This window comes from Nylanderia fulva, unplaced genomic scaffold (genome assembly GCF_048542155.1).
Source record: "Nylanderia fulva isolate GAGA-0341 unplaced genomic scaffold, ASM4854215v1 Scaffold7, whole genome shotgun sequence".
Taxonomy (NCBI): Eukaryota; Metazoa; Arthropoda; class Insecta; order Hymenoptera; family Formicidae; genus Nylanderia; species Nylanderia fulva.
The window spans coordinates 5,129,426-5,154,341 of record NW_028190807.1 but is presented as its reverse complement, the minus strand read 5'-3'; the positions used below and the strand labels follow the sequence as shown (position 1 = coordinate 5,154,341).

The 24,916-nt window shown below is 39.6% G+C and overlaps 3 protein-coding genes across 3 annotated transcripts in view; 2 read left to right on the top strand and 1 right to left on the bottom strand.

The window, feature by feature from the left end:
* Nucleotides 1-8: 8 nt before the first annotated feature.
* On the top strand, nt 9-2,776 carry LOC114934448 (tubulin epsilon chain). The gene is made up of 9 exons (XM_029307109.2): nt 9-203; nt 335-567; nt 654-769; nt 850-1,038; nt 1,139-1,390; nt 1,457-1,603; nt 1,689-1,838; nt 1,922-2,096; nt 2,288-2,776. The coding sequence occupies exons 1-9, from the start codon at nt 179-181 to the stop codon at nt 2,432-2,434; spliced, it is 1,434 nt and encodes a 477-aa protein (XP_029162942.2). The 5' UTR covers nt 9-178; the 3' UTR covers nt 2,435-2,776.
* On the bottom strand, nt 2,511-4,036 carry Vps60 (vacuolar protein sorting 60). Its single transcript, XM_029307100.2, has 4 exons — nt 3,826-4,036; nt 3,316-3,633; nt 3,001-3,228; nt 2,511-2,858 (listed from the first exon to the last, which is right to left on the bottom strand). Exons 1-4 carry the CDS (start codon nt 3,892-3,894, stop codon nt 2,808-2,810), a joined length of 666 nt encoding a protein of 221 aa, XP_029162933.1. The 5' UTR covers nt 3,895-4,036; the 3' UTR covers nt 2,511-2,807.
* Nucleotides 4,037-5,697: 1,661 nt separating this feature from the next.
* The window catches only part of orb2 (cytoplasmic polyadenylation element-binding protein orb2), a 149,398-nt gene continuing 130,179 nt past the window's right edge, over nt 5,698-24,916 (top strand). The window contains exons 1-2 of the mRNA XM_029307117.2: nt 5,698-8,985; nt 21,898-22,009. Coding sequence (XP_029162950.2) covers nt 7,840-8,985; nt 21,898-22,009 — 1,258 coding nt within the window. The 5' untranslated portion in view covers nt 5,698-7,839. The remainder of the gene's footprint in view (nt 8,986-21,897; nt 22,010-24,916) is intronic.

The following is a 24,916-nucleotide window of genomic DNA, read 5'->3' as shown; positions in this document are numbered from 1 at the left end:
TGTAACGTAGTGCAGTTAAAAAGAGTCAATTGCCAGTGTTTTTCAATTATCCTTGGATGCACCGCGGGCTCGCTTGATGTACACAAAAGTAAGAAAAGTTTGCAACAGGAAATAATTTTCGTCTTAGAAATCCTGACGATTTAATAACGTACAATACTCAGTTTAGATCCTGAATATAATGAGTCAATTTATTACAGTACAAGGTAAATATATGTAAATATACCACAAAAAAAAAATATATATATATATAATGTTTGATTTCGGTTAAGTAATGATTGTATAAATGAAAAAAAGACAATTTTTTTCTATTTTCTTACGTGAACTCTTATTTTAGTCGGCCAATGCGGAAATCAAATAGGATCGGCTTTTTGGCCCTTAGCCTTGCATGAATATGGTATCCAAACTACTAGTGGTGGTGTAAATTTGCTCAAAGTACAACGAAATCACGTTAAACATATGAGTGATCTCTCGGATGCGTTTCCCAGTTTCTTTCAGGTTCCAGTTAATACAAATAACTTTCATTTCCAAAATGTAGCTGACTTAAACAAGGCAAAAGTTAAAGCTAGGGTAAGGATATTTTTCCTTCTATTTTATTTCTTAAAATATTACAAAATATTTCAACTACTTTAATGTGAAATAATTTTCCAAAGCAGGCTGTTTTGATAGATATGGAAGACAGTGTTGTATCTAGGTTTAAGCAAGGACCATTGCATCAATTATTTGATCAAACATGTATTGTGACAAATTATCCAGGATCTGGAAACAATTGGTAATTTATGAAAGAAAAATGTTTATATATATATATCTATATGTAAGATAATTTAAAGTAATTTCGTTTTGTTTCAATAGGGCAGTAGGATATCATGTCCATGGTAGAGAATATCATGATCGTATAGAAGAAAGTATAAGACACGCAGTTGAAAAATGTGATCGTCTTCATGGGTTTTTATTAATGCATTCCTTAGGAGGAGGTACTGGATCTGGATTAGTCACAGCAACCTTAAAACTATTAAAAGATTATTATTCTCATGTAGAGAGGTATGTATTGTAAATATAAATGTTAATTGAATTTGATTGAATACTTGATCGTATGTATATAACTTGACAATGCAAACATTAAAGATATATCATATTTTAGGATTGTATCATGTGTATATCCTGCAAATATACAAGATACTATAACCGCTCCTTACAACACTTTACTTGCAACTCAAGAACTTATAGAACATGCCACATGTGTATTTCCAGTAGAGAATAAGGCTCTTTTAGATATATGCAATAGTCAAATGAACAAACGAGAAAATACAAATCAAATGAATTATAACGCCTCGTGTAAGCCATTTCACGATATGAATAGTATTATTGCCAATATGCTCTTACATTTGACCAGGTAATCAACTTTTCTCAAGCTATGATGTGAAACTTAAAACTCGTATATAGACAGTAATTTTTTTAGTGGATGCAGATTTCCAGGAAGTTTAAATATGGATATGAATGAAGTGGCTACAAACCTAGTACCTTATCCAAGATTACATTATATATTTAGTAGTATCAGTCCTATAACTTTATCAGCTCCAAATATGTGCACCATGCAAGAAACAAAGTAAGCATTCTTTTTGTCTATCTTTAATTTTTATTTTAAAATTAAGATACGAAAAAAAATCTGAATATGATGCAATTGTTTACAGGTTGCAGGATGAATTATTCACTAACGCATGGTCGCGAAATAATCAATTAATTAAATTAGATCCTCTTCAATCTACCTCTGTAATTCTTGCTGCTGCACATATTGCACGAGGAAATACTACTTTAACTGATATGAAAAGAAATATTGAAAGGTAATATTTTTTTTAATTTATATATTTTTCGAGGCTCTATCAAGTATTTTATATTAATTACGATTATAACAATTTGTTCATAGATTTCAAAATAAATCAAAGTTTACTTCATGGAGTAGGGATTGTATGAAAATAGGACTATGTTCCATTCCTCCAGCAGGACACTCTTCATCATTATTGTGTCTCCTTAATTCATCCGCTATGTCTTTATTATTTAAAGATATAATTCAAGAGTTTTCTAAATTATATAAGAGAAAGGTGCAACATATAACAATGCAACATTTAATCCAAAATTTTCTTTTTGAACAGGCACAATTGTTTCTATTTTCCGACATCATTTTTTTTGTTTCTAAGATTAGCTTTCTTTTTAATAAACACGCATTTCTAAATTTAAATTTAAAGATTGCATGATTATAAAAAAAAAAAATATAAAATATTGCATTTTTTAGGCACACATTCATCACTATACACAAGTACATGGATTTGAAGAGACACATTTTATTGAGAGCAAAGAAAATATTCTCAATTTATGTGAAAGTTATGCAGAAGTACAGAATATGGGAGAGACAAATATTTCTAGATTACAAGTAATTTAATTTATAAAAAAAAAAAAGAGTTGGAGAGATGGAACATTTTATATTATTTACACATGTTGTAAAAAGACTCTTAATATTTATTATCAATATTTATTTATTTTTTAAATTTTTATATCTATATATACAACATAATATTAATTTAATAAAAATAAGTAAGAACAGTAACAAAGTTTATTAGTATGGAACTAAACTTCTTCCGCACAAGATTTGTCAACAAAGCTTTAAAGTATTATCTATATCGCATCAGGAGTGTTTATTAGAAAAGCTTTATGTCCTGTAGTGTCTTGTGTCCTTAAAGGATCATGTTCTTTGGGTGTGCATGCAAATATATTCTTAAACTTACATTATCTTATCTACAAATTTTTATGTGCTCTTAGCTAGCAGGTATTTGTGGCAAACCAAATTCATCCACTGGAACTCCATCCTATAAACATTAATAATTTTATTTTGACTTATTGAATACTTAATGATTTTTATTTTAATATAAACTATGTCTTTTTCCCGACTTGTTATGCCATTTTAACTATTTTTTAATCATTAGCAAATATTCTTATTAAAATATAGACCTTGTTTTTGACAGAACTTGCTCCAGGTTCTTTATCTGGAGCACTAGGTGCTTTAATAGCATCATCTAAGAAGCTGGTGTCTTCATCCAAAGCAAGGTCATCACCAAGAGCTTCCAATTCTGCTGCAAGTTCGTCATCGTCAATTTCTGGCATTCCATAGCTACGACCCATTGCTTCTTGAACCTCATCAGCTTGTTCTAACATATCTGCCAAATCATCCTGTAAATCCTGTACACAAAAATGGCAGTAAGTAATAATTACGTCGAAATTTCAATCAAAACTTACGTTAGACTATTTCAATCTATTTCGACTTACTTCAATTTGATCAATGTTGATATTTTTGAATTCCTTTTGCATTTGTTTGACACCGTCTTTCATAGCAACTACAGTCGCCTGGGTATCTTTCAACGTTTGAGTGGCATAGTTGGCTTGCTCCATGTTGAATGCCTGTTGGCGCAAGTTGTCCACTTGGGCTTCGTACATTTTCCGTTGTTTCAATATACGTAACGCCTTGGCCTTCACCGCATTCTTAGCCGGCCCATCTCTCATCTTGACCATTTGGTCTTTGTATTTTTTCAACTCCACATCTAATCTAGCTATCTTCTTCTCTGCAGAGTCCGCCCTACTATCAACCTTGATAAAGGCATCATACATTTACCAAACAAATTCCTCTAAGTCATAAAATGTCTGTTTATTTATATCATATTATTTAGCGCGAATCCTATGAATTTTCCTCGACATAAGGATATATAACAGAACGCAAGTAAAAGAATAAAAAATAAAAAGGTATGTTGTTTTTGACAGCAAGAAACCTGTCGTTCTTACCCCAGCAATACAATCCGTGATACTTGGTGGTGGTTCCTTGGGCTTCGCACGTCCGAAAAGTCTATTCATTTTTGCGGATTAAAGCTATAATTTGCTATAATTTTCAAAGAGACAACTTTCGTGATATATTTTTCTGTCAAAATCTGAGATCTGACTAATCCCGGTAGTGCAGACAAATGCGACGAAAGACGGGTCTCTAGACGGAACAATTGACGTTTCTTTAGGCGGGAATACATTTTCCGGTAGAATCGACCTTCTATAGTAACTTTTACGCCGCGTTCATCTTCCCGCCAAAAGCGGGCGTTCAATTCACCAATCGGGACGAAAGATACTCTGTCCTGATTGGTCAATGGATCGCTTCCAGCGCTGTTGGCAAGACGATGTTCGGCTACTTTCAGACTAGCTTCAAATTCTCTGGTCGGTCTGCACTTTTGTCCGAAAAGATTCGAAAATTGAAGAACATAACTTTGTCATTGATAGAGCATATTATATTATTCAGGTAATATTTATTGCAAAATGGTATTTTTGAATGGAAGAATGTCAAATTATATCTCAATGCAAATACTCCCGTACTTTTGTGGATTCGTTTTTATTCTATTTTTTTATTTTCGCAGAGAAGTCAATCTAATTTTATCAGAGAAGTAGATTCAACTTCGAAATATACACTTCAAGGTTAGAAAGTGCAAAGAATCTTATTCTTCGATGAAATAATTCAGGTAATTGAGCTCTCATTGCGTATAAAAGTATAATAATACAAAAAATTATTCAAATATTGTAAGAAAGAAAAAAGAACAGAGACGCCAATTTTGCAAGGAAATTAATCTCGAAAATTTTATCGTTGTTTCGTTATCAGTAACGTCAGAAAATGATTAGATTAGCTGGCAGAAACGCAATATCGTTAGCATCTAATACGAAACATTATATGTATAAGTCCAACAATAAGTAAGTAAATGAGCATATGTATCAGGATATATATCGCAAATAATGCATCCATATTTATCCGCGCTTATAATTTGCTCACCGTAATTAATAATGAAGGAGATTTACTGTATATAAGCCTCCGATAAGACAATCCCTCGCGAGATGATACCACGATTACGAAGACACGCAAGATTCAAATATAATTAAAACTTTATCCCACGAGTTGCTCATTATTTCTCGCTATAAATCGTTCGTCGCCATATTTTATTTTAGGCGACCAATTCCTCGTATAACATGCGGCTGTCTCGTTTTTCTCTCTTTCGTTGATACGAAAACCGAACAGCTTATTATCAAGCAATGCTTATGCGTCAATTGTTGAGAAAGATTTATGGATGTCAAAAGTATTCAAAATATTTCATTTTTCGATCCTATATATAGATGGCTTTTCACCCGAGAGTACTTGAAATTGCGTTCTCATTCAATTTTTAAAAACATAAATTTTTTACTTCCTTTTTAATTGTTATGTTAAAGAAATTACAATTAAAAATTTAAATTATCTTTTTGATATAATCTTCATCAAAATTGAATTTGCTAAAAAAGTCAATCAAATAACTTTACTGCAAAAAACTCGTGAGACCTATAACTGAAGAGGACATTCAATGACTCCAAAAATCTATTAATTAAATAATAAAAAAAATAACTTAAACCTATAACTAAAGAGAGTATTCAATGATTTTAGGGCGCCCTGTATAACTCGAGGGTAACGAAGAGGAAGGTGACTGCCAGGAACGGCATACGTGGAATATAGGAAAGAGGGTGACATGCAGGCAGGCGTCGCGGTGGTGGTTTCGGTGCGACCGCGATGGCGGTGGCGACGTCGGCGTCAGGGCGCCTGCGTGAGCAGCACCGCCGACGCAACGGCGGCGACGGCGACGACGCCGACGACGGGGACGCCGACGACGACGAGGACGACGCCGACACCGACGACGAGGAGGCCGATCAGCAGGTACGGCCCGGCGAATATCGCCGAATGCGCACGGTTTGACGCGCGAGGTCACACGGTGACTTATACTCGAATACAGGGCAGTGGCAGTGGCATGCCCCGATCCGCGGCGCGGCCGCAGTGTTCCAAGAGTCGGCACGACGCACGAATCGCACCGCTGCGGCGCGCGCGCGCGCGAGAGATACACACGACGACGACGACGACGACGACGACGACGACGCAGCAGCAGCAGCAGCAGCGGCGACCGAGGAGAGACCACGAAGTTGCGTCGCCGAAACGTGTTCTGCTGACTGGAGTTTTCCGGGCCTCTTCCTCCTCCTTCTCCTTGAACTTCCACCAACCCTTCTCTCTCTCTCTCTCTTTTCTGTACTATTGAAAATCGCGGTCGACGGAGAAGACCCAGAGGCTAGACGACGGTGAAACGACACAGTGTACCGTCGAGGGAGGGAAATAGGGAAAATATGCGAACCGATCGGGTGCAACGTTAGACCGTCGTTCTAGTACCTCGTAGAGGAGGAGGTGGGAGAGACCGACGTATACGTGTGCGGTCAGAGGTGGTGCACGGATATCGTGTGTAGGCGGATCGGTGGCAAAGGCGGTGGAAGAGGCGAACCAGCGGTTTTGCCTACCGCGCGCGGTCACCGCAGTGTGCGAATTCGCTCCGATTGTTTGCTCCGATTTGTCCGGGTGGTGCACGTCGTAATCGAGGAGCGCGAGCAGTAAAGTGGTAGTAACCCTGACCTGACCCCCGCGCGCGCTACGCACCTCGGGCTCGCGCTCACGTTTTGTCATCAGTATCCCCGCGAGACTCACGGTGTGTGCGCGTGCAACAAACACATCGGCGAGTTCTTCTCCGTCCGCGCCGCGCCGCGCGTCTCACATACGTAACCGGGCTTATTGACGATCGATCGATCTCGCGAGCGCGACAACCGATATACGCGTCGCGTAATAATCAGCGATCGGTGACGGGGAGTAGTACACGAGTTATCGTTCCGCGAGTGTCCGCGGGGAATCCGCTGGCTATCATCGTTCTCGTACATCAGCCCTTCACGTGAAAATCTTGTGAGTTTTTAGTGCGACACCGCTCGCGAAGGACGTGGATTCTTCAGTTTTGTTTGGATTCAGGGTGGCAAAACATATCGTGTATACGCTCTACACGCTCTTCCCTCTTCCCGCCCTCCACCACCCTCTTGCTCCTCAGTCTCTGCGATACGATCCGCGGAGCGACCTCGTATCGTAGTCGTGTGTGTGTGGTAGTGGAAAGCAAAAGGTAGTCGCGCGCGCGCTGCGTTGCGTATTTGGGAGGATTCCAAGTGGTCCAGCAGTGTGTTTCCGTCGAGAAGATCGAAATTATGTTCGCCAGGGGGTAGCCCCCGGACAAAACGCATACGAGAACGGTGGTTCGAGCGACCGCGGGAAAGGTGGTCGAGAAGAGCAACTTCAGTTACGAGCTGCGCTTCGCGTTGAAGCGCCGTGACGACGATGACACTGTTGGTCGCCGAGTAAGCTTGGCAATTCTCTTCGACAATCGAGAGGATGCCACGGGGACAGAGTCGCTGCCGAATTGTACCGGGGCGACGCGACATCAGCGGGATCTAAAAGAGCATTTCCGAGTGTACGGTTTCGTGATAAGAAGACGTGGAGACACGAGAGCGAGAAAAAAGGAAGGGCTTCAGGAAAAATAGATCGAGGCGGTGAAAATAGAAGGTGAAACGCAGCGAAGAATAGGAAGTCTGACGAGAGAAATAAAAAGGAAGGTGCAGAGAGTACAGAGGGGAGACACGCGACGAAGAGGATCATCGCGCGACGTGGCCTCTCGATTTCCGGGGTCTCTCTCTCTTCGTGGGTGTTTTTACGCGTACGACCGTGGATCGATAGTTTGTCCCGCGAGCTCGTGCTGGACAGAAACGACGACGAGTCACCCTACGTGGAAGAGTCACGCGCGATCCTCTCGCGTTCAACGACAACGACACCCTCGTGCTGCGAGAGAAGAAGAAGAACAAGTTTCCGAACGGGCCTAGCTGAAAGTGCTGCTTAACGCGACGATTGAACGCAACGTCGAGCGGACACCAGAAGCTTCGCGGTGATTTATGGGGGACTACAGCACGACGAGTCTCTTTTCCAGTATCTTGACCAGCCCGAAACCTAGTGCGACCACAAGCAATAGCGGCACTGGCAGCGGTAATAGCAATAGCAGCAACAGCAGCAGTAATAACGCCATCGGCAGCGCCGCCGTCACCATAACAACATCCACGATGCAGGACGATCTGCTGATCGAGAAGCAAGCGACCGGCAAACCAGCTCCGCTCTCGCCGAGCAGCGCTCTGGATACAGTTGCCGGACAAGACAAGTCGAAGGACGCGATCGAAGCGGAGAATATCGCCATCACCCCGACGACGCCCTCGTCAACGGACAAGGACATTACGTGTAGCACGACCTCGGCTCTGCAAGGCTTCGCCGATCCCGGTGGTCGCGTGCCCAGCCTCTGGTCCGCACCGGACGACAGCGGGCTGCACACCGCGTTACCAGTCAACGGCTCGATCGCCGCTTTTCAGAACTTTCCGGCTGGTGGACCCGCGGGCCTGTTCGCCAGCACTGGTGCCGCTGCCGCCGCGGCCGCGGTTTCGACCGGCACACGTCGTGCCATCACGGCTAGCCATAATTTCCCTCAGCAACAACCGCAGCAACAGCACGGTAACGCGGGTGCACCCACGGGCACCAGGCACGGCGGTCTGCAAGTGTCCTCGGCGCAACAGCAGCAGCAGCAACAGCAGCAGCAGCAACACCAGCAGCAGCAGCAGCAGCAGCAACAACAACCGCCGCCGACATCGCATCCGGGAGTCTACCTGCCCGGGAAGGGCTACGCTGCGTGGTCGGGAGGTCCCCAGGCACCGCAGCAGTGGGGCGCGGGCCCGCAAGCGGCCGCCGCGGTCGCCAGTCCGGGCCTGTCACCTTGGAATCGCGGCAGATCCGTGCCTAATCTACCACCGTTGCACTCGTCCTTGCACGCTGCCGCGGCGGTGGCGGCCGGTCTTCAGGGTCGCAAGCCCAGTCCGACGTTTCCGGGCCATCCGGGCCCGGCAGCGGCGCATCCCTCCTGCATCAGCCCGGTCAAGTTCCGTCGGAGCACCTCGTACCCCGGCAAGGGCAACATATATCCGCCTCAGCCGGCGCCGACCTTCGAGGTCACCACCGCCGAAGAGAGGGATTTACTGCAGCTACCACCGTTCCAGCAGGTGAGTCGATGTCTTCAAATCTACTTTTAAGTTTGAAAAAGCCGTTGGATGCGGAAATTATGTACCGCCTGTGGTGAGGTGATAAGTAGGTTGATAAACTTTTCAAGGATTTTCCGTGTAATCCATTTTTCTAAGAACGCGAGAAAATTAATCTCAAAGTTTCGAGATTTAATTTAATTCGCGACAAAGATTTCACTTTTGCAATATTAAAAATTCATTCTCCCTCAAGCTTTTCTGAGAAAAAAAGCGAATTAGAACAATGAGTGCTCTAATGTATTCATATCTGGAATGAGTATTTTTTTCGCACCGAAATGAAACACTTTTGTGAAGGCAAACAGCTGCTCGACTGAGTGCTCAATTTCCCGAGCATTTTTAAACTAGTTTTCTCCCTTGTCTTTTCTCCCGGTGTTTAAGCAAACTCAATCATCTCTAATTGGTTAATGAATCAGTTAAAACCAACATGTTTAATTATCAACTTCATAGAAAAATATCTTTCGTTATTAACTAGACGCGCTAATCACATGGGCAATTAGATTGCACTCCTTTCTCCGCGCACGCCGCTCGATAGAGAATTGCAGCGAGCTCGTCCGGGAAAGGAGGAGAAAAACCTCGAAGAGAGCCGACCGCGGACTCTCGTTGTTTCGCTCGATTCGCGAGCGCACCGATGGCACAGACGTTGCCACGACTTTTTTAGCCGAGTAGCATTGCGTTATCGATCGCGGTGGAGAGAGCAGGTAGTATAGTCAAAGGTACCCGCTTGTAAAACTGCGCCGGCAATCATGCGGTCTCACAGGCCGACGAGGAAGGCACGCGCGCTCCGACTTCCGCAGTTTCGCGCTCGTTCGGTGTGCCACGACACCGCGCCACGCGTTCCTCGTGCCACCAGGAGTTATGCAACTGGCTAGAGGAAGAGACAGAAGAGACAAAGAGAGAGAGAGAGAGAGAGAGAAGGGGCATTTCTCGTATTTAAATTTAGCCAATACAACGACTGTTTCGGCGATTAGTTGCGCTACCGAGCGACCTGACTTCGTATAGTCTTTAACGGCGCGATAATGTCGCAAGTTAAGAGTATAACATGTGTAGTCGTGTAGGTGGATGCCTTTCCGTCCGCAAGAATTTTACACAGTCGAATTCAGGTTATCTCTCGCGGCCCGTCATTTCGCATATCTATTCGCGTGATAACGAAATCGTGCGTACTAGCGCTGAAAGAGCAGGTTGAAGCTGTACCGAGTATAGAGTGTTTTGGGAGTCTCTTTTATATTTTTTTTTATATTTTTTTCGGCGCAATCGGAGCGGCGTTTTATCGTAATTGTAATTAATGCATGTGTGTCGCGGTTGAATAGCGATTAAAAATAATCGGTAGCAATATGGAGATAGATAATGGTACGAATGGCGCGACGAAAATATGCGTTAGCGGTTTTTTTTTTCTCAATTAATATATTTTTCCACACTTCTCGCTCCATTTACGTCCGATGCACACTGACGTTGTGTTACGTTTGAATCGCGATATTGATCTTAAACGGGAGCTTTCATTATATGTATATATCTTGCACGCAATATATATGGTTAGCGAATGAATAAATAATTTCGTTTATATGTGGCCACTGGTTGTCCATTATAAGAAGCTTAATTCGAATAATTTAATATAAAGTCAATGTATATATATATATATATATATATATATATATATATATATATATATATATATATGTGTGTGTGTGTCTACTATTTTGATTTTATATTTTAGTAATGGATAAAATTCGTTTATGTGTCATTATTATTTTAATTATTTATTACGCGCTTTATGACAAATCTTTTAATCAATTCTATTTAATAATTCTCCGTAACAATTTTATGAGTAGCAAAATAATGTCCAAATGAAGAGAGTTTAGATTTATTTATACACACACGTTAAATTTCATTATTAAATTAGAATTGCATTTATAAATATAGATCTTTATTTTATAAAATAATTATATATTCTTATGAAAGATAACTGAAAATAATTATTTATCAATTATTAAATTATATGAAAAGTTTCTAAAGTTTTCTAATAGTAATAGACGCATGAAGAAAATGTTACAAATCTTCTTAAACATTTCTTACATATATATACATACAAAATTACCATATTTTAAGGAATTATTTTATAGAATTAAATACTTTTTTATGATTGGAATTATCGAGGCTACCATTAATAATTGATTTCATTTTTTTTGTTATCCGGTCGCGCTATCGGAAACTATTTCGCTGATACTTATTTCGTCGTTCAAGTCTGACCTAATTCCTTTCCAACGTAGTAACTCCAACAGTGTCTAGCAGAAGTTTAAGCTCAGCTATTTTAACCATCACTCGAAAATAGATCTGCATACTATTCGAGAGAAATGGCGGATGTCGTCATGTTGTCGTTCAGCTATTACCTCCACGTACCTCGTGTTCCAACATTTATATATTTGTACACAATACAATGCTTTCCTTCACTCGATTTCTTAATCATACCAAATAGTGGTATGGAAATAATGGAGTCTATGGTATAAAAATGCGAAAAAATATCTATAGTATTTGAAAAAATACGTGTTTATTAATATCTAATAATATATACACAGTATCGATATAATATCATGATGTATTTGCGCCAAAAAGTGTGATATAAATTTTTATAGAGATTTTAAAATATATATGATTACATATACTGATAACATATTTGAAAAATATTGCTTATGTTTTAACACTTTTCTGAGTACTAATTATTCTGATTGATTACATTTATTAACGCTCTATACTTTTATATATCAATTAAAGTTAAATATTTATTATTTGACGTTTTGATCGAAAATTCCATATTATTTCGACATTTTTCTGGCTGATATACAAAAATTCGACATTTCGTCAGATTTATATCGGTAGGCATCATAGCTGCGTTTCAAGGAACGAACAGGTGAGCCACATCGTGCAGTGCAAGATGTAGTATTCATTTATCAGTAACCTCAATATCGTTGATTCGACTGTACGTCGCCAAAAACAATTAGCTCGTACACAAACAAGTCGTGAATACGATTATACATTGATTCAATTAAACACTACCTTCAGTAGAAATTACGATACAACATCCATGGTTCTCGAGATGCTCTTCGGAAAATTTAGTTGCCCTGTTAGAAACTATAATTTATTCTCTCTTTTTACCTACATGTGTTATACAATATATTATAAAATTTAGAAAAAATAATATACAAGAAAGTATTGATATTTTTTCTTTTTACTTTGTTTTTTGAACATTTGGAGCGATGAATAATACCTGTATATAATATCTATATAGTTTGAGATATTGCTTTCGAATTTATATATTATATATATTATTATTATTATGAAATATAATCCCTTTCATTCACTTTAAACAAATTTGCATTGTATCAATAACATTAAGCACCATATAGCTACAGAAGCTTAAATTGAATATGAATCACCGTAGCCGATAATAATAGGAGATGAATATACGGTAACACGAGAAGAGCAAAAATAGCCGTACTTTTTCGACAATTTTCCGATTTTCGCCGTGGTCGATTCGCTTTCGACGCGACTGTGTAGGAACGGTCGATGAATAATATACTAGCACACAAGTGTCGTGGATTATATGTAGAAGTCGCGCGCGCACGCGCCCAGGTAATGCGGCAAAAGCGCCTAACAGAGCGAAGAAATGTTCGAGCTCGAAGTCCGATAACTCATTGCTCGTCATTCACCTTGAGAAGGGGAATCGGGGCACGTGCAGTAGGTCGCCTCTAGCCGATATGTCGAGAGGACCAATCGCCAGTGGATCGCAGGCATACATACACATGCATATACAATATGATCACAGGCTTGTATGTCAATAATCGCGTCGCAATACGTAAAAAAAAAAATTGTAATGTGATGGATACACGTATAGAGATAACGATTTTTTTTATTGGCGCTGAGTCGTCGTTGCTTTTACTTGTGCGGCAAACTCGAAACGTCATTACGAAACGCGGCCTCGCTGTCGAAATGGGTCTGACGAAACGCGAAGACTCCGCTCTGGCTGGCCCGCACGTGTTCCCCGGCCAATAGCGTTTCTATTTATGGCATTTTATCATGCAACTGGGTCTAAAACGATGTAATAACGCCTACAAAAGTGTCATGTGGCCGATGACGGAGCCTGCTGATCGTTGAAAAAACGGAGAGGCGGCTCGCGATATGTCGCGCGAAGGTCGACTCTCGTCCCGAGGGTTCGAAATTGATCTCCGATAGATCGAAGGTGCGCGAGGCTAATTTTATTCCGTGTGCACGATCGGCGGGAAGAAACACGAAAAGAGATTTCTTAGGAAACTTTTTATCCGCATGCGACAAGTCAGCCGCAGCTACTTTCAAAGTTCTTCGTGTGCATTCTGCCGAATAAATTTAAAGAACCCTCCCATATACATATACTGCCTGCCTTAGATTCTCCCGCGTTTCTCCTTTATTTACAGATTCTTTGACCAAGTTAAAGCAAACTTTCTATTGCCAAAAATATCAAAATACTGACAGCTTTAAAACTGTAATTTGTAGAAAAAATTTTAAAAATTTTCAGGTTATACAAACTTGAAAAATTTATTCTTTACATAATTTTGCCGGATCTTATTTTTAAAAGTCTTGTATTTATAGAATTTGTTACGTATGTATATTTTCTTGTGAGTGTTAAAAGGTTGTGAAAAAAAAATATGACTTCCAGCAGTCTGATTTTTTGTTTCTTAAGAAATGATTTATTATTCATTACAGCTTTCTTCTTCCATCTTGTACGATCCTTATTTTAATACCTTTATCCTATATTCTTAACATAGATAATAGTGATAATCTTGTCATTTTATATTATTTTAGTATAACAAGAACATATTTAAAGTTTGCTCTATTTTTGATTTAATTATTCTTAAAGAAATGAGAGATTAAAAATAATATTCTTTTCTACGAAATAAATAAACTATTATGCATGCAAAATTTTTTGCATTATGCGAAGTTAAATCGCGTGCCACGTACAACCAAAATATTAAACCAACATGCTTTGCGTGACTCGCAACGTGACTTGAAAAAAGGCAACTGCGGTATGCATAGCATGTCGGTTGGAAGTGTTAATTGCGTTGCACTCTGATAACACGATGCAAATTTGTCCTTGAAATAGGTACTAGTTGAGGGAAGACAAAGTATCACCTGCGGTGAGTGAAAATTACGTTCACTCGATATCTCGATAATAAGAAGAGCATCGATAATTTGTAAATAGTCTCAATCGATACCGCGAGAATTTTCTCGATAGCAATTTTTAATTAAGATAAAAATGACTAGTGAAATATTCAATTTCATCTGTTCCATTGATATTTATGATTAATAAGTAACAACTCATGAGCTTTAACATAAAATTTTTGTAGAATTTTAATAAAATCCTTTATGTTATAATATTGTTTCACACATTGTGTAAAAAAGAAACTAGTAAAAATCAAAATATATTTTTCTACGAGAGTTTTAATTCTGTTTAGAAAATCACAATTTTATATGTATCTATGCGGCGCACATTCAATTTTTGTATGGTTGCTAAATCAAATGTGGAGAGAGCAGAAAGTCAGACAAGGGAATTTTTCAAACATGCCATTCCATTATGCCATCTAGATGTTAACCTAATTTAATCACCGTCCTATTTGAATTCCGGACTGCGCCGGTGCGAAGTGACCCAGTACGGGGGTTTATAGGTTACTCCGGTTTCCTGCGATATAGATTTTTCGCGTGGGGTGCGTCCTTCCGCATAGCAGTTAACCAGACCTTACACGTGCAAAATCTTTGTCCAACTTCCAGAATAACGCTAATAATATAAGAAACAATTATTTAGTTTCGTTGCTCATTACCTTGTTGTTCGTCATATATAAGTAGTAGATGCAAATAATTAGGCTGAACCAAAATATCAGTGGTACAATGACAAAAGATAAATTATTTAAGTTATAAAAAAAACGGCAGCTCTTATGGATTATCACGTAGTTGTTCTCTTTAATTTTTATATTTATTTTAAAATGATGGGATGTACTTGTGCTCTCTTTCTCTTTGATATAATTTGATATAATACAACACGGAAAAAAATGAATCAGCATAGCTAAATTTTAGCTGTCCCTATATATATTACAACCTGAAATTTAATTATAAATTCTAGCTATGCGATATTTTTTAGCTACAGATTTTTTGACCAAGCTAAAGTAAACTTTCTATTGTCACAAATATCAAAATACTTACAGCTTTAAAACTGTAGTTGGTAGAAAAAGTTTAAAACATGTTTAAGTTATAAGCTGTTATTTTTAATAGAGAATTCTTTAGTTGAAAAATATTAGTTATTATAGCTAAAATTTAGCATGGTAATTAAATTTTATGTATAATATAGGGACAGCTAAAATTGAGCAATGCAACTAATTTTTTTTTCCGTGAACGATCTCGTATTGCACACGTAATATTTCCCATTGAAGCTTGTATCTTATGTAACGAAATAATGCGGCTAACCGCTTACAGAGGGGGATGGCCACCCGGTATTGAACGCTAGAAGTTACGATGGTTGTTTATCCAAGTTTTCCACTTACATCGTAGCATTTAATTCGATCCGTTCGATATCTTATGTAATTTTGTTGGCCCGATCCGCTTACCACGAAGTATGTTGCGAGCTAAGTGCCTTGGCATTTACGATGCGAGCATGATTTTTTGATAACACGAAGGGATCAAGATATTATCATCGGTTTATTGCGATATACGGTATTATAGACGATCATCAAAGATCCAGATATTAAAATCTGTTGTTACATTCTGAATCTTTAAAAGAAGTCCGATAGCAATATTAAAATAAAAGAGAAACAGATTAAAATATGTATAAAAAAATCTCTTTTGAAAAAGACTTTTTCGAGGCATTTTTTAAATTCTTGTTGTCTGGTATCACGAATCGCATTAAAATGCTAACTAAGAATTGTTTGCGTAAATACTTGGAATTAATTTAATCATGTTAACGACTCTCTATTCCTTTCTGGCTTGCAATTCTACAATAGAAACAGATTCGATCACTAAAGGTGTAGCCTAAAAAATCGAAGTGCATTAAAATAAATCATATCTTATCATTATATTATTTTTAGCTTGGCACTAGTAAGTTAAAATAATCACTTATTTCGAGTACTTAACAATCCCAGCAAACACAGTATATAAATGTTATATAACAAATTAAGCATGTTACATGTAACGTATATGTTAGTTGTAATTTCTCACTCATAGATGTAACATTTTTAATATTATATATATATTACATTGTAGTTATATCGTCATTATATCCCAAGATAGCACCTATTTGGTATATAATTACAATATAACTACAACGTAATATATGTTATATTAAAATGTTACATCTATGAATGGGAAATTATACAACTAACATGGATGTTACATGTACACGTTATATTACCTGTTATATTCCGTTTTATTCTAGCAATGTAACAATTATATATCGATGTTTGCTGGGATACGATAAATTTCTATAAGGGTAGAAAACAATTTGCGATACCCATCATTCCCAAATGAACTAAACCGAAAGTAAAAACGGAGGGTTGAACGATCACCATTCTAGCTCGCATTCTAAATATTCCGTACGCATTAGACAATAAGCTTTATTGTCCGCAACGATCGCGATACAACGATGATACCACGCCACATTCTCCACCCTTTGGCCGCCATCGCGGCGCGCCGATGTTGCCGTCTCTGTGTGTACGTTTCACCCCCTCCCTCGTGGCGAGAGCTCCATGGAGGTGACCTACTTTGTGCTAGCCGTTGCTTCCGCACACGCCTCGGGATTCAGGTTATGTTGCACCCTCTCCGCGTGCCATCCGCACCCTTCATCCGCGTTTGCGGGACTGGAAGAGAACTGAGGGACGAAAGGGGAAACGTAATCGGATCGGATAACGGGTGACACGGTTACGATCATAAGCGAAAAAAAGATGCAACTGCAGAAAGTCGAATTTTTTGATCGCGAACTTGATGATTCAGCTAAACTTGGTTCATTTTTCTTCCTAGGTAATTAAATGTTAATTATATTTGAAACCTGAATTTGTTATTTGGAGAACATACGTGCTCGTATCTTTTGAAATAATTTAAAATGCATAATTAGAAAATTTACATAACGCAAATATCGGTACTTGTACCGTTACGTATATACGTTTGGCAGAAATAATAGAGCAATGTCGATTTCTTTTATGCGATCTTTTTAAAATTACAGCAAAATCAGCCGAGTCAATTAGTCTACGTTATATGCAAAATATGTATGTACACGCGACGTAACAATGTATAATAAAGAAATATAAAATACAATTGTAATGTGTCGCAAGACGCTGACGAAATATCGCATCGAGAAATTCTTCGCTTTACACCCCCTACTGTGTAGTGTAATGCATATTCTCTCGCGTTATTATTTTCCAGCCGTTGCAACGTGACGACGACGACGTCGTGCTCGACATAATAATTACTCGTCGCGCGTTCGGATCCTCTAATGGATATTCCCGACGATCACAATGAGGACGCACCCCATCTCCTCCTTACAACTGTAAAACGCGGACGTGCGCGCAAAATAGCTCGCGCGAACGTCTCGCGAAAGCGGAATATAAGCGCCGAAAGAGAAAAGAGATCTATCTACATGCTACAAGGTAGATGCAGAGGGTACAAATATTCCGGACTGCATGGATACGCGACGAAAATGCGGAACTCGGGGTGGCCTGCTGCACACCTGAACACGTCTGTTCCCTTCCCTCGTTAGCAACCCCTTTACATTTTCTTCCCCTTTTCAGCTTCCTACTAATTTTTTACCGACCCTTTTATTTCTTTCTCATTATAAGAGTCGGGCCGGTTTACTTCCAAATATTACTTTCTTCCCTTTGTAAATTGCTTGAATTATTTATGACTTGACTTATTATCGTGCAATTAATCGCATGTTTTTATCTAAGAGCAAGGACCTAGTAATTTGTGCCCTAGCTATCTTAATGAACATTTATCAGTCTCTACTTTTCGTGCGTGGATATCATTATTGTGATATATATCTCTCTCGCCACTTTATTTGCTAATGTAAATATTTCCGTAACATAAAACCTGCTCGTATACAGGAATATTATGTTCCAAAATACAAAGCGAATGTACCTCAAAACACATAGAACGCAAGTAGAAGGTGAAATGCGTCCTCGCCTTGTTTGTCACTTCGAAGATAATCCGTCCGCACATATATCGCGCGAAAATATCGGATAATACTATATGTTAAAAAAACATGAATGAGAAAATTCTTTCTCGTCGTCCTCGACAAACGCAACCGGAATGCGTGTCGCACCGTGCGAACATTACGTCACACGCCTCGCCTATATGTGTGGAGACTGCGCAAAACGGGCTGACGCGCGAGATGTCATCCCCCTAGAAAATTTACGCGTTTACACCCATGTTTCCCGGACCACTCCTGGATTACATTCAGCACCTCTGCTCCGCTCGCCATAATTCAATCCTCGATTAGACCACGATGTCCATGACAGGCCACGGATTATTCGCAAACGCGGGGTCAACATAGAACTCCGATATAGTGCAAGCGCACACATGCGAACGCGTATACGTATATATGTATACACACGTGTATACGGAGCGGGAAGTACCGTCGCTTTTTACGAGCCGCCAACTTCGGAACTGGGCCAACCGCGACCGGGTCTCGCAACCGTGAAAGCATGCGGAGTTCTCTGGGTCGAACGCGGAATCCTCGTAACTGATACAAAGAGAAAGAATCGATACGAGTAGTCGCGTCTTCGAGTGAACAAGTTATTATGTTTATCCCATTGGATTTATTGTATTTTCATCGCGCGTGTATATATATGGGATGTATGCGTTCGCATGAATTGCATGGTCGAAAGAGATGTAGATATATGGGCTTCTCGCGCGCGCAGATAGGATAACGAATCGCTGGTGGTGCTACCGAAAATACATCTCCGTGATGTACAGCCCGAATCCAGCATTTCCCTGACGTGTACATACGACACTGCAGTGTTTTCTTCGCGTCTTCTTCCGGATCACCCAATTTCCCAGCAGTTTCCTTCTCTCTCTCTCTCTCCTTCCCTTCCCTCTTTCGACCTGTATACCTACTCCCGACGGTGGGGGAAGATTTGCGCAGTGGCCTCTTACCAGAGGGGTGGTTGCCGCGATAGTAGTGGTAGTCACGGTCAAGACGTTCCCGATTGTCCCCGGAAGACGAATGTTCAATATCGGCCAATAGAGAAAATCGCGCGACTTCATAAGAAACCCCTAATGATCATCGCGAATGAAAATGATGTTGCGAACAGTACTATGAGCGATGGCAAGCAAAAACGAATAGGGCACGGGGAAACAAATTGATGAGAGGGAGAGAGAGAGGGTTAACGGGATAAAGAGGAGAAGGGATACGCAACGAGAGAACGGCGAGTAGGGGTAGTGGTACCGGGATGGAGCCTGCACAGAGGTTGCTGTCGACGCCCTGCCGCTGCTTCCTGGTTTCCCTATATTGATTTTCCGCGCCACGAGCCAGACAGAGACGGAACGGAGCCGAGAAACATTTCCCTCTCTCTCTCTGCGTTTCTATGTATGTGTGGGTGTGCATGTGCGTGTTGTGGGTGGACGCGCGCGCGCGCGCGCGCGAAGCAACCCTAGAGAGGGAAGAGGGTTGAAATCCCCGGGTGGGGATCCGGAGAGGGCCCGTACACGAGGAAGGAAGGAATACCAGAACCAGGGGGATTACACAGAGGCGACGCGTTCGTGGAGAAGGTGGGGCCACCTTTTGCACTTCCACCAGCGTGGAAAGATGGGCACGATTATTCGACATCAGGGGCTCACCCCTTTCTCTCTCTTTCCCTCTGCTCTATTCGTGCGACATACACCCGGGTATCCGTCTCTTCTCCTTTTCTCCGTGCTCTACCACGTTGACCAAATAAGTGTCACGGCCGTTTTATTCCAGGACGACGGCTTCGAAGGCCGCGCTCGCTTGCGTCGACGTAAATTTCAATATTGGTCCAGGATGGGGAGGACGTGTGCGAATTATCACGTTGCGAGAGATTTATATAAACATCGCGTATCAAGTCATATATATATATATATGTATAATATACGCGCGAGATACACGGCTTATTAAACAGCAGTAGAACTAATGCAGCGTGAGTTATATTGGACATTTATATATACAGAAATTGTTTTGGACGAGAATAATAGCTTAAGAACAAAAATGTTTCTCGACAGTTGATTTTTCCTTCTATTTGTTTTTATCAAGCTCTTTGCGTCGTTGAAAGTTTGCGTTATTTTTGAATCATATATCTCACAATTATTTGTAAATACAACGAGAGCTTTTAAAACCAGATACATATAAAAATAAAAAGTTAGTAATTTCAACATCTATCCGCCCCAACATGTTACGAGAGGAAGCATTCCGTTTGTGCGAGTAAACATTTTTCTCCTGCATCGTGCCCGTTATTTTTCGTTACACCGGCCGTTCTTCTCAATTGGTCACCTTCAAAGATTCGACTCTCCTCCGTTATCCTTCTCACCCATTTCTTTCTCCCATAACTCCTCGTCTATTTCCTTTGCGAGACGCGCGTAGAAAGAAATCAGAACGAAGAAATCTTTTTAAAATACAGGATGATTTTTCGTATCAAGCAACGTAGAGAAACTCTTTCATTCAGCAATCTAAATTGAGTAAATCGATATTAATATTTAATTTTTATCTTAATATCATCATGATTATTGCTTAATATAAGAATTACTATTTTCAGTATTTGGAATTATAAAAATTCAAGAAACATAATTTTCACCAAGTTTTAGTTACTTTAAACATTTAGAAAAATACGTGAAAAAAATCATCAGCTGGACTGTATCAATAAACGAGATATCAATTCGTTAAATGACCGAGGCTTGATAAATTGCAGTTCATTGGAATCTTCTTTAAATTACGCATATATCGATCGAGATCTATGAATGACGGTCTAATCTGATCGCGGGAAGATTATTAATCTTCGGAGGTCGACTTTTTTATCGAACTTTCCGCGCGAGGAAGTCGGCAATTCCGTGGCGTGACGTCCGAAATAAAAGAGGTCGTCAGGCTTTATCAAACTTTCGTCGGGAACACGGCATTTCGGCCGCGCGGTAGCCGAAATAAAAGAAGGGAAACGGATGTGCATTAAGGGTGTGGCGACGACGACGGGGGAGAGAATAAAGGGGTGGGGATAGATGGAACTTTTGAATACGTCCCCCGCTCTCTTTAACTGCACTCCCTGATTCGTTACAAGTGGTCTATTACAGGCCTTTCTCTCGCGTCTTTTACCCCTGTACTTCTTTCCTACTATACTTAGTGATATGCTTCCTTCTGGCGAATTTTTCTCTGTTTCTTTCTTTATAACGCTAGAAATGTTATTTCTCTTATTGTTTTTTAAACTTCTCTTCTCGCCTTGTCGTCTTCCTATCTCGCGGTACATTCGCACGTCCTTAAAAAGTTTTTTTGTACCAGAAATAAACGAATATCTTATAAAATGGCTTGCAATGGAAATTGAAAAATCCAAAATTCATGGACTTTGAAGTATCTTTTCTTGCATTATAGTGACTATTGTTGATTTATTTTGATCTCGTGAGACGTTGTGATAAAAGTCTGAATTGTGATGTAAATAAGTGAAGTAGATAAATATTGCTTTACTACATTTTGAAAAGCAAATTTTAGAACAGTTATATTAATTTATGACGTCGATTATCACGTACATCGAACCGTTTAAAATAAATTTCGAGTATTGATTCACCTACTTTTTTCTGTCGCGAAATTTAACATTAATTATTAAAGAATTTATAAGGAACCATTACGAATATAAGATTCCCTTTAATGTTTTCCAGGATCGTATGACGGCTAATGGAAACTCACCGTTAGACAACATGAGGACCTTGGAACACTATCTGAGCGATATTATGCGAGCCGGTGCAGCAGATACTCCGGAGCATCTGAAAGGTATGTCTCATATCTTGCCCTAAGCTTCATGCAATTGAAACGATATGCAACGCGAGCGTGCAATATCTGCGGCCGTTCGCAAAATAACGACTCGAGATGCCGCATGTCAACACCGTTAAATCGGAAATGCGGGGAATCCCGCGTTGCAATTGCGAGAAATCCGTTCTCTTTCGCATTTACAACAACTGGGAATGCGTTGAGAATTCAATGAAGTGTCTCGCGCGAGCTATTACATCCTCGAGATAATATTATTCTTGAATCTACGAATTGGACGCGTCAGATGACGATGAATATAAATAGTTGCAAGAGAAGCGGAAAAACTTGTGGAAAGTTACATATATTATTGAATTTTCTCTTCATTTTAAAGAAAAGAATTGATTAAAATAGAATCTTTTAACTTTATAGAGATCCCTTTCAAATATTTGACAAAAGTTTTAACATTATTCGGTTTTCTACTTTAAATTTTGCGCGATAATATGACAGGAACGAGTACAAATATGATTCTCTACGATTTTATAAACCGACTACAAAAATAAGCATGTTATACGACGCAAGTTTGATATTTACGTCATTCGAATTTGTATGGGTATAGACTTGTATATTCTGATCATACGTCGGATACACAACGGATAAAACGTAGACATTGTCCTTCACATCGTACTTATTTACATTGTCGCAACATTCATAATCGTATCGCTATATATACATATATATTTCTCACATCGATCTTCAGTCGTAACGTTGCATTTAATGCATCGTTTGATTACGTCGCTTCAAGTCTATGTCTATTACATCGAGGGTGTACTCGAGGTCGATCGCCTCGTAACTGTGAACCCTCGTAAACCGTCCGATACCATGCTATTGAAATTGAAGAGTAATTAACGAGATAAGTGCAAAATCTAATGTAGAAAATATTCATTAGTGCCGTTTAAAATACTGCAATATTTTGTCAAATTTTTATTTCATGACAAATATTTATTTAAACAATTACATGATTCTAATCAATTGAACTATAATATATTAATAATAACAAATTATGTCTCTGCAAAAAGTATATATATATATATATATATGATACTTTTTGCAGAGACATAATTTGTTATTATTAATATATTATAGTTCAATTGATTAGAATCATGTAATTGCTTAAATATATATATATATATATATATATATATATATATATATATATTGTCATTATGATGGCACTAATTTTCTACACGACCGCGGCTTGCAAAGTGCTTATTGTACGACGTTACTACGTGACGATATGACCGAGTCTGATATGAATGGGCTTCGAGCCAGCTACCAATCCGATCAACCCAAGCGAGAGATGACTACTCGACGTACTCGAGTCCAAGTACTCCGCACCCTCGCACTCGACGCGACTCTATTCGCTTTACGTCGGCACGTAAAGAGACGACGCAACTACGCGGTGTGTATGTACGTGCGGCGTGCGTACGCAAGCACGTACGGGTGGACGCACAGAGCGTTGAAGAGAGCAAGACAGCGCAAGCGGCGGAGGCAGGACGCCATGCGTCTCGTCTGTTCTCTCCTACCCCTTTCGCACCCTATTTTCTTTTTTTTTTTTTACGCGCGTATTCGACCTGTCTGCCGGTAGAAAGAGAGAGAAGAAGAAGAGAGAGAGAGAGAGAGAGAGAGCGCTGACAAACCCCTCAGACGAGCATTCTCGCACCCTGTAGTCAAGGGCAAGGGTGCCATCGCCGAGCGTCTACTTCGTCGAGCAGTCTCCGTGTGATGAAACCGTACGCCAATCAAGAGAGCGAGAGAGAAAGAGAATAAGAGAGGATGAACGAAGTCGAGGGTTGGACACCCCGATGCAAAGTCTCGGATTTTTTTCGTAGCGAACTTCAAACGAACCCATACCTACTCGAAAGGGTCCGCCACGAAAGCTTTCTTTCGTCGCGAAACGCGGAGGTAGATGGTCGTGCAAATTCAGGACAGTTGCTGAATTCAGCAGAGTGTCTATAGTCCAGCGTCGTTGGGATTTATCGATCGCGCTAGTACTTCTAGAGTAGACAATGCGAAGCTCCGCGGTAGCTTTTACTGGCGGGTCACAGAGAGAATAACCTGGATTAGGTGGGTGTACGATAGTCGAGTATCTTTGTTCCTTGCAAGTGCATTACTGAGGTCTCGTTGAGGACATTTATCGAGAAATTAGGACAGCATGATAGAGAGTTAGTGTATTCTCTCATGAAATTTCAGTGGAATCATTCCTCTTTGCCTTTAATGAGTTGAAACTATTATAATCGATGCACGAAAGTGAAGTTTTCCTTTGTGAAAATTAAAAGCGTTGGCTCTCGTGTTCGCTTCTTTCAATTATTTTTCCATTGTAACGCGATAATGACTCTGCTCGTTAGACTTCGTTCATTTTTTTTTTCAGAAATAAGTTTTTTTTATCAAATTATTGATCGAAAAAGTATGGAAGGATGAAAATAAACTTAGCGCCTTTGATAGGTCGATATCTTCATTGTTTCGTATAATTATTCTGAAAATTGTGTGTCGGGATAATGTTGTATTTGTGTCAGCCGTCTTTGTGACGAGATTCTTTTGTTTTACATAATCCACTACGCGCTTGAGATCCACAATTAAAACCTGATGCATTCGGGAACAGAGTAAATAATGATGTATCATATATAACGAATGAAGCTGCATCGATCGCAATAGAAACCTATCAACTTTTTATAAAAAAGGAAAGAATACAAAGAAATATGAATGGCAAGCCTTAAAAGAATAAATAACAAAGAAAATGATTGATGAAAGTAAAATTTACCGAGAGACATTTTTTTCCAAAAAAAATATTTTTCACAAATAGATTTCTTTGAAATTTACAATAATTAGAGAGAATTATTATTTTGTTCTTGTTGTTAAAATTTTTAAATATTA

Coding starts and splice junctions, on each gene's coding strand:
- LOC114934448 (XM_029307109.2), top strand. CDS start 179: ATGAGTCAATTTATTACAGTACAAG. Junction 204..334: donor TCAATTTATTACAGTACAAG/GTAAATATATGT, acceptor CTCTTATTTTAG/TCGGCCAATGCGGAAATCAA. Junction 568..653: donor AGGCAAAAGTTAAAGCTAGG/GTAAGGATATTT, acceptor TTTCCAAAGCAG/GCTGTTTTGATAGATATGGA.
- Vps60 (XM_029307100.2), bottom strand. CDS start 3,894: ATGAATAGACTTTTCGGACGTGCGAAGCCCAAGGAACCACCACCAAGT. Junction 3,634..3,825: donor TCACGGATTGTATTGCTGGG/GTAAGAACGACA, acceptor GCCTTTATCAAG/GTTGATAGTAGGGCGGACTC. Junction 2,859..3,000: donor CAAGTTCTGTCAAAAACAAG/GTCTATATTTTA, acceptor TAATGTTTATAG/GATGGAGTTCCAGTGGATGA.